This window comes from Colias eurytheme, chromosome 1, assembly GCF_061535395.1.
Source record: "Colias eurytheme isolate Ceu_HAF_F1 chromosome 1, ilColEury1 Martin Lab GWU primary, whole genome shotgun sequence".
NCBI lineage: Eukaryota > Metazoa > Arthropoda > Insecta > Lepidoptera > Pieridae > Colias > Colias eurytheme.
In genome coordinates, this window is record NC_142980.1 from 5741796 (window position 1) to 5752230 (window position 10435).

Here is a 10435-nt window from a genome sequence, read left to right on the forward strand (position 1 = left end):
AAATGTCAACACCACATCGATCCAACAACAAACGATAACGTACATACTTATTAAGTTTCACAATGGAACATTCAATGAGTGCCTGTTTTCGGTGCCTACTTGAGCGGAATATGTACTAGCGTTTCAACATGACACCATCAGCCCCTTTTTAATCGCCTTCTCGCCATTCTTGGTAGTGCCTAATCACGTCCTGGCAATATTAACGCTCCGTCGAACAAGCTACAAAATTAATCCATTTTATGTTCGTATACAGCACTCGTCTGATCTCGTGTCGAACACCCTGAGTACCATTCGTCTGTTCTAAATGGATTTAGAACGTGATATTATCGCATTTTATGGATTTTCTACTATTGTTCCAAATACGGCCCGAACAATTAGCTATTATTGCTTTGAGACGCTATTTTGAACACGCCATAATTTAGTTAATATTTAAATATCTCTGTCCTTGTGATAGTTATTCACATAAATACCTAATTAACGACTTTTTGCTAAGTTAATTGTTTTTGCAGTAAATTAAAAAGCTCGTGAATTGTTGCTATTTTGAATTATTAAGAGGCTTGGTTGCGTCGTTAGCGATAACAAATCATTAAATAAACATCAGTTAAAATACCTTCAAGTATTTCACAACAGAATAGAAGGTGCACATAAGGCAATACAGGTGAACGTTTTGTACCATCTTATGTAAATATTCTGCTTTGACTTCAGTTCTACCGAACATAATTTACACATGTTATTCATAGTTTGGGATTCACCAATTTACCCTAGTGGAAATATTTATAGCTTTGCTCACTTCTGACAAAATGTGATCATGCAAATTGTTTAATAGTTTCGATTTAGCTGTTAATCCTTTAAATTTTAACTTAATTTACTGCATTTTTGAGATTAAATATCTATCAGTTTACAAAAGGATGTCACGTACACGCCGGTTTGTCCTCGAACGATATAAAACCGTTGCAAATAGCCTAACATTTTAGTATTTCCGTAAACGTTCGAAACAAATAAAAAGGACCCTGTAGTACTTCATTTATAATAGTACATTATAGCCGTTTATCTTTAACGGTACATTGATCTTGCATGCCTATCTATTAATGAAATTATAGATTAATAATGAGGTAGGTATCTATATAATTTCTAGAACATCAGAACACGAACAACTTTTATCAAATTAATCGTAGCTCGGTACAGTCCATGACATTGTTTGTATAATCACAGTAATTTTAAAAACGCTGCCTTTCAATCAGTCCATAGTTTTCCATGTGGTCGTCTGATGATTATGTCATGACGAAATAGTTTGTGAAACACAATACAATGGTCCTGTATGTACCTACTCAGCCGATGTTGTTCATTGTAATGTAGAATGCGAATCAAATCGGAATTGTTACAGAAACTACAACAGCGTCGATCACAACACGCTGTCTTATTGTTTTCTCCAACCTTAACGTTCCACAACAACTGGCTCATGAATGTCCCTTAAACCTGACTTATGTTCAATACGCAATAATACCGATTCGACATTTTATCATTCTTAAAGACAAAATCGTGTGCAAATAATAATTGAATAATAATAGGTATGGAAAGTGCAAGTGTTAGTTTATTCATCAACGATAAAAGTGAAAGTTTCTAACGTTTTCCATTCCGTCCGCAGGTCAAAAAGAGAACACGGCATGACTGCGACGCACGGCGGCGGGTGTGAAGATGACCGCCCGGTCAAGGACTCCGTGTACACCCTCAAAACGGGATTCAAGAACGATGGCTACCAGCATGACCGCGACTCGAACAGCGACATTGTCAAGCCTCCGCCTCTGCCGATGGAAGACGATTCCTACGCCTCCGGAAAAGTTAAGCTCGCTAGGAGCGAAAAGTGGAGAATACTTAAGAACGTCGCGGCCGTTAGCTGTGCGTTCATGGTGCAGTTCACCGCTTTCCAAGGCACGGCGAACCTGCAGTCGTCGATCAATGCCCGCGACGGCCTGGGAACCGTGTCTCTGAGTTCCATTTACGCTGCGCAAGTCGTCTCTTGCATCTTCGTGCCGACGTTCCTCATAAAAAGGCTAACGGTCAAATGGTCGCTCTGCCTTTCCATGCTTTGCTACGCACCGTACATTGGTGCGCAGTTCTTCCCGGCTTTCTATACATTAGTGCCGGCCGGCGTTCTAGTCGGTCTTGGAGCGGCTCCTATGTGGACATCGAAGGCTACGTACTTGACACAAGCGGGAAGTGTGTACGCGAAACTGACAGACCAAGCAGTTGATGGAATTATTGTGCGGTTCTTTGGATTCTTCTTCCTCGCCTGGCAAACTGCTGAACTGTGGGGTAACCTCATATCAAGTTTAGGTACGTATGTAATTATATTTGAATTTGCATTGAAAGCTTGTAAAAAATAGATAGTTTTAATATACTGACCACCACAATAATATGTTTAAATGATTCATGATAAATAAAACATACTGACCATCACAATTTATTATATTTTGATTATTATTAATCATTATACAGATCAATAAAACGATCACTGAATTTCACAATGATGAATTGCAATTATTGTTATTCAATAGGAGTTTTTAAATGATAAAGTAGGTGGTTTGTTTTATATCAATAATTACAACGTTAAAGATGTGAATTTATAATTTTTATGAATAATTTACTAACCTGATTGCATAATAAATAATTATAAACAATTACTTGTTTTTTAGAATGAAATAACTAATTCATTCCAATTATTAATAAGGAGGTAGGGCATCTATTAGAAATTCAATAATACTTCGAGATTATCAACATTCGAAGACAAAATATTAAATGTAACCAGGGCCTTTTTGTAATGAACTCGATTTATATTTGAATCAAAAACTTCTTATAACGAAGAATGAAGTAGGTGTCAGCTAAAATTTCTCCTTCATACGCCGCTCCGCTTATTCCGTGATGAAACCATGCCAATCTCCCCACAGTGTTTTCGTCCGGCGTGCACAGCGGCGGCAATGTAACAACAGAAAACACGAGCACCACGCTCCTCACCTGCGGAGCGAACTTCTGCATGATCGGTGGCGGTGCGCACGACAACCAGAACCTCCACCGGCCTCCAGACACCGAAATCTATGAGATCAGCGCTATATACCTCGCTTGTGTGTTCGTAGCCGTGCTTATGGTGGCTTTCTTCGTCGATCCCCTCTCTCGGTAAGTCCAGTAACATGAACCGATATTGACCAGCGAAAATAAAACGAGCTAGCTTATGGTTTTATAGACAACCAAGTTTACGTCCATATCATTAAGTCACATTTTCGTTTTATAGTAGACGTCGGCCCTGTAAGAGCCTTCACTAACCATTAATTAAAAACAAAAATAAACTGAGCTTTATCCCGCTTTACCACGATACAAGTTCCAAGAAGTTTGCCGAAATACTCATCCATCATGCCGTTTTTTATGCACTTATTAATTACATTGTATGCAAAAATAATGCTATTAAAATACAAGATAAATTTAGACTGATGTGAATAATTTCGTAATTATTATTCAATAATCTCGGGTATGTACGTTGCATGCGAGTTATATCAGCACGAATTTACTGATTTAATTTTTTTATTAGGTATGGTGAGAAGCAAAGGCAATCAGACCCTTCCAAGGAGCTCACTGGAATCCAACTACTTTCTGCGACAGCTTACCAGCTCAAGAAGCCAAATCAACAACTATTGATTCCAATTACATTATGGATCGGTATGGAACAGGCGTTTATTGGGGCTGACTATACACAGGTAAATTATTATTAGGATTCGGAAATTTGTAAATTAAACCTTTCTATTTTCTATTATATTTAAAAGAAAAATATCAACTTGTTACTCTTTCTTTGGCTTATTTTAATATTCTTTACTAGATGCTCCGCGCGGTTTCACCCCCGTGGCTCCACTCCTGTTGGTCGTACCGTGGTGATAGCCTATAGCCTTCCTCTATAAATGAGCTCACCGAAGAATTTATCAAATCGGACCAGTAGTTCCCGAGATTAGCGCGTTCAAACAAACAAACACTTCAGCTTTATAATATTAGTATAGATTAAGACAAATTGCACTGGAAATATTCACGAAATTTTCCACTCAATCCCACGATAACGTTTTTTTCAAAATTCGCATCACGAGATAATATTTACAACAAAAGCAATCATGAATGGCAATCATATTTTTTCTCCATTATCCATACGTAGTTAATGTTACCTTTAACAATCTATCGAGCGAAGATAAAGTGTATTTTTTAACTCAGAACTTTTTTTAGGCATACGTATCCTGTGCGCTGGGCATCCGTTCCATTGGATATGTGATGATCTGCTTCGGTGTGGTGAACGCTATTTGCTCGCTGCTGTTCGGTTCGGTGATGAAGTACATTGGGCGGTTCCCCATCCTGGTGATGGGAGCAGCTCTCCACTTGGGCCTCATTGTCTGGCTTCTCATCTGGAGACCGAACCCAGAAACCCCTACTACCTTCTTCGTGATTTCGGGACTGTGGGGAGTCGGTGATGCCGTGTGGCAAACCCAAGTGAACGGTATGTTGTCTTATAATTGTTTTTATTAACATCAATTAACTAATTACATAGTTAGCGAAGTCACAAAATATTTGTATTTGATTGACCAATTTTTGTATAAACTTCAGTGATTAAGTTTCAATTAAAACTGTTTAAGCGAGGATTATAATAAATATTGATGAATTAAATAAAAGATACGCTTAATTAAGCAAAACATTAATATACTTGCGCTTGTTAACACCTGCGTTGTGTCAAATAAATCTTTTATATTTCATTGAATATGAATATAGATAATATTTTTTGTCTTATCAAATTTTTTGTTTGCCGAGTTGAATACACCTGACACAATAGATCACGTTCAACATCATCTTCCAAAACATATCCTTAAGATTGTTAATATGTAACTGTTTTCTCTCACTTACATACTTTATATAAGAATTATTTATAGTCATGAATTACGAGAATACTCAAACGTACAAACATACATTTTTTTCTAACTTTTTATCATTGCTTCTATAAAACTGTAATAATAAAGTTCAACCATTGTAGGCTATTCGTTAGCGTCACATAGAAATAAGTAGTTTTTCAGAAGGTTCATCGACCTCCTTATAATCGGCTTTATCAGCGTCTGCCGTGGGCTAATTGTAAAAAATACGAAATAACATTCAGCTCTAAGATTGCAATGTATTATTGTACGTGCGAACATTCGTCACGGCTTGATAAACACGACCAAGAACATCGAAATTTGTGTTCATTAAATCCTTTTTGTAAAAACTTAAGATACGAAATTACTGACCTATACTGAATTCGGACAAATTTAAATGAATAGAATAAACGATTAATATTCATTATGCCTACTCTCAAACGCGCCAAAGAAATTAATTAAACCAAATAGGCGAACACTTTATAATTTAAAACGAATATTTTAGTAAGACATGTTTCCTTGTAGTTATAAAAAGTTACCTACTTCCATTCAGTTTTTTTCTATGAAAAATGACTGACTTCCTGTAATAAATACTTGTATAATACTGAACAGTTTCAAATATTATTTCTACAATACGATCAAATACGGACCAGAGTACGGTACTTTTTGGAACAAACATGCAAACTGGTTATACTGTGCCTTTGCTATTCTACTTTCCTCATTTCTATATTGGAATGTCAGGGTTCAAATATATGACCCACTTTTATACTTGCCATACACAGTAAAAAATATCATACTTAAAACTCTTGTTTGAATTTAGTTGTATTTTAAAAAGGTGTGATTTTCTAATTAGCTAGGTAAATTAGCGCCCAAAACATTTGGTTACAAAACAAATCGATTTAATGAATAATTAATAATATATTTTACCTTAAACATTGTGTGAGGTACATATCCTGTTTAATTTTGCAATATTCAGGTTTATTTTTTGTTAAACTCGATCGATCTTTGATATGAATAGACATTATACCATTAACGTGTTTGTTAAAGTCAAGTTAACGTACTTGTAATTATTAATTGTTATTAATTTTAAAAATAATCTTAATTTTTCAGTTTTATACATAAACGTTTCATGAAAATCTAGAAACTTCAGTGCATTGTCATCAAGGAAATGGTTTATCTTTCAAATAAATATCCTTAACAAGCGTTAAAATTGTTAGCGTACTGTGTAATTACAATGCCCGCTAGATCGATGCTATCTGTTAATTTAATATGAGAACTAAGTTCTATTAACACTTAAATCACAATTAAATGTAATTATGAGATAAATGTGACTGAAACATCCTTCTGTTACATGCTACTTTACTCGTGCCATTATTATCCACCAGTTTTCCACTTATCCGTCATATAACATAAAATAAGTCACTTATGGACGATAAACAGACATATTATTACTTATTTAAGCGGGCTTTGTTTTATTTTTCATTTCGACTAAATATTACAATTTTTAAATCGAGTGTTCAATCAAGGTTCAATCTGTGCCATTCTATGGGTTCGAATAGTTTGATATAATGATTTTACATTGAAAAAAAAAACTGTACTGAAATAATATAATATGTCACTATTGTTCAACTGCGTGGTTACAGCAAGATTTAGGACGCTGTTGTATCGATGTCTCAGAGTGATTTTGAAGCAACAAAACTGTCACGCACGCTTTACAAAGGCACGTTTTTATCGAAACTTCATAAATAAATTACCTTTTGAACGATTGCCTTTAACTATTTCCCGGATGAGACTACAAATATATGTACAATTAATACTTCAATAGATAACTATAGGTACCTAAAATATAATGTGAAAAACGCACTATCCTGTTTATATAAAAGCACTATCATGTTTATATCAAACTAGCGGTCCGCCCCGGCTTCGCCCGTGGTACATGTTTACATTTTGTCTCGATAAAAACCATCCTCGTACTTCAAGGATTATTATAAAAAAAGAATTAACGAAATCGGTTTAGCCGTTCTCGAGTATGCACTTAATACCAACACATTTTGTGATTCATTTTTATATTAAAGACTAGCGGTCCGCACCGGCTTCGCCCGTGGTACATATTTACGTTTTCTCTACATAAAAACCATCCTCGTACTTCAAGGAATATAATAAAAAAAGAATTATCGAAATCGGTTCAGCCGTTCTCGAGTTATGCGCTTACCAACACATTTTGCGATTCATTTTTATATATAAAGAAGAAGATTTAGGAGGTGGAAATTCTATCTGTTCCAGTTCTATAGGAATAGATGTAGCCTGTAGGATACCTATATAGATTTCAATTTCAGATGAAAACATTATTCAATATATTATAATTGTTTCAGGTCTGTATGGAGTACTTTTCAGGCGTAACAAAGAGGCTGCGTTCTCGAACTACAGACTGTGGGAAGCCGCTGGGTTCGTGGTAGCCTACGCTTACTCCACACACCTCTGCGCCAGGATGAAGCTGTACGTCATGATGGTCGTGCTCCTCATCGGTGTTGTTGGATACATTATTGTCGAAATCCTGCACAAGCGAAAGGTGAACACTTACATCCGTAGTCATTAATCAAATTGTTAACAAACACCCGTCCTTCCATTATTACGTCATTGCTCTAGCAACAATATGATATAGATTTATTGTCCCATTTCATATTTCAATCGTAACTAGTTGTGAAATGTATTTTGTCTTCAAACAATGAATAAAAACACGCAATTCATCAATACAATTATCATCTTATAATGTAGTTTATTGTCGTCGATTCAATGAGAATCACGCAATTGAACCATGCATTTGTCGTTACAGACTCGCCGATTGAAGGCCATCGCTGACAACCCAGTGGCTGCGGCAGAAGCAGCTAAACAGCCCCCAGAGGAAGACGATGAGAAGGATGAAATCGACGACGAGATCATCATAACGCATCTGTAAAGCGTTGGATACGATCGCTCGGATCGCTTACCGCCAGGCACTTTTCAGTGCTATTTTGCCATACACAAAACATTTAGGTACAAAATCACACTGAAATTATAATTTCGAATTTATTTAGATCTATTTATACGTATTCGATAAGTAAGTTTTGGCTTCTGTTTACGAAGCGACCAGAGTTTTAAGTACAAAGGTTTTCCGAAACATCGATTAATCGATAATATTCTTTTGATACGGCTCTGTGAAATTCTTTATTTTCACTAAATATCAAAACTATATACGTATAAGAATAGATCAAATTTTTACATTTTGGATAAATGTTTTTTCCAAAAATACTTTCAAAGAGAAAATTTAATATATTTTGTATAAATATACAATTATACATACATTAATGACGGCTAATCGGCTACCTACATTTCCATGCAGTGTGTAGTATTAAGACAACAAGAGGCAAGCAAAATCCTGAATGAAGTACTATTAAAATTGAAAATAAAAGATAAATCCATATCTTATCTGTTGACTTTCTCGGACTTCATTTACCGTTATACCAACTAACAAGATTAGATCCAGACTATATTTTGCGTGTCATCAATATTATTATAAATGCTATTACGATTGACATACGATTCAACGGTAAATTATTATATGTATGTAACTTGATTTGAATACATAGCATTCAACGAATCATAATAGATTAAAAGAAAGCGCATATTTAAAGATGTGCATATTCCAGTAAATAAGTTCTGTGCATTTCATTTGTCTCATTTCTTGGAAGTTTTTTTTTAATCTTTACGCTACTGTATTATATTATACTGTTAGTTAGTTGCGACAATATTTAACGAAAGGAACACGTCATTTAATTATGGGTTTTATGAATGAATACCTAACCAGCTGTGTTTACTGTTCTTTTATTATTTCTTAATTGTGGTCTTTGTTTTAAAATTTTACATATGTTTGTATTTTATACAAAGACTACAATTTATTACTAAGGAACTACGATCTTATAATAAAATTATAATATGATGTTCACAATGAGTACCTACCTATATTTCGAATCACCAACTTTTGAACTACAAAATTTTTTAATTTTGTTAAACAAATAAATAAAAGATTAACGTAGTTATTGGGTTTTTGGCTGGCACCAAAGATGTCATGTGAAGCGTAAAGGTCCTTTATCGTACAGTTGTACGTCTACTTGTTTTCTTTTATAGAGAATAATTGACCAAAAACAATATTCATACATCATTTCTGTATCTTAATAGTTATTTTATCATATTGTAATTTTTGAGGCAATGATTAGTTCATCTGTGTAATCTTTTCGTTTAATCTTTAAATTATTTCAGCACTAGTTTTATAATAACCTTCACCGTGATGTTTTTAAATGCAACAACTAATGTCGGTGGCGTTATTATTATTTTTGTTTAGTTATTTTGCTGATTGGTTTATGATTTGATTAATTAACAAGTTGCACTATTTATAAGTCGTGTGAATGCATTTTCATATACTTACAAACAATTTTGTTTAAATCTTTGTAAACACAGCTAAACATTAAGTTGATTTCACGTTTAGCTAATTATTATTATAATATCAGATTTAAGAGGTCTAGATCAAATAAATTAATAGTATGCATAAGTTTATAAATATTTAGATTAAGTTAATGTTTACCCATTGCTATGTTTAATATAGTGATGTCGTAGGCGATATATTTACAGAAAAATCCCTTATTTAAAATAATATAGTATTTATTGTAATAAGGCATGAATGTTTCTTTAACTATCGTTTCATTCTAAATTCCTAGCAATTTATGCAACGGTGTAGACTTAAGTATACCTATGAAGCATTAATATACGTAATGTATACGTATTGGACAACAACTTAGAATGAAAAATAATTATCCACGCATCTCGAATCCAGTTAATTGTAATGCAGATGCGAATTAAAGTAACTAAAATATGATGCCTGCGATATTTTCGAATTTTGGTATGTAGTTGTGATGATTTGGCCCCGGCATGTAATGCTGACAGGCATGATATAGAATAAAATTTATATTCGTCTATGGTACGCGCGGTGGGTACCAACTTTAGGGTAACAAAACCACGTGATAATTAACATAAAGTGTAAAAATATATGTTATTGTATAAAAATATAAGTAGCTGTAATTGTAGAACATAGTATATTTCACTTGGAAATAACACTTCCTTTGTTTAATTAAAATTATCATGTTATTACACTGTATTGTCATACGAATTTGTGATGAAAATAAACACTTAGTTTGTTGTATTTTTGTGTTTTAATTTACCTGTTACTATAACAACTCACCTGTACGTGTCTGTACTGATGAGGTGGAACAAAACACTAGATATCAAAACACCTATTAGGTATTTAAGAATACAAAAATCAATTTGCTCAAATGCAATTTTTATTAGTTACTTAACACAATTTTTGCTGTTCTTAGAAGACCTGGACAGGGACTTTAATTTTAATTTATTATCTATATATCATGTATTTTGGTATTTCCTCCTGTCACGAAACAGTTTTAACTAGGTACTATAAA

The 10435-nt window shown here is 34.0% G+C and overlaps 1 protein-coding gene across 2 annotated transcripts in view; it reads left to right on the top strand.

Annotated features, from left to right (window-relative positions):
- LOC149911001 (UNC93-like protein) overlaps positions 1-10161 on the top strand; it is a 56839-nt gene extending 46678 nt beyond the window's left edge. For both annotated transcript variants that reach the window (XM_090101793.1, XM_090101782.1), the window contains 6 exons: positions 1646-2334; positions 2946-3171; positions 3581-3746; positions 4258-4525; positions 7301-7497; positions 7762-10161. In XM_090101793.1, the coding sequence (XP_089957919.1) occupies positions 1665-2334; positions 2946-3171; positions 3581-3746; positions 4258-4525; positions 7301-7497; positions 7762-7884 (1650 nt within the window). In that variant the 5' untranslated portion in view covers positions 1646-1664 and the 3' untranslated portion in view covers positions 7885-10161. The remainder of the gene's footprint in view (positions 1-1645; positions 2335-2945; positions 3172-3580; positions 3747-4257; positions 4526-7300; positions 7498-7761) is intronic.
- Positions 10162-10435: the final 274 nt, after the last annotated feature.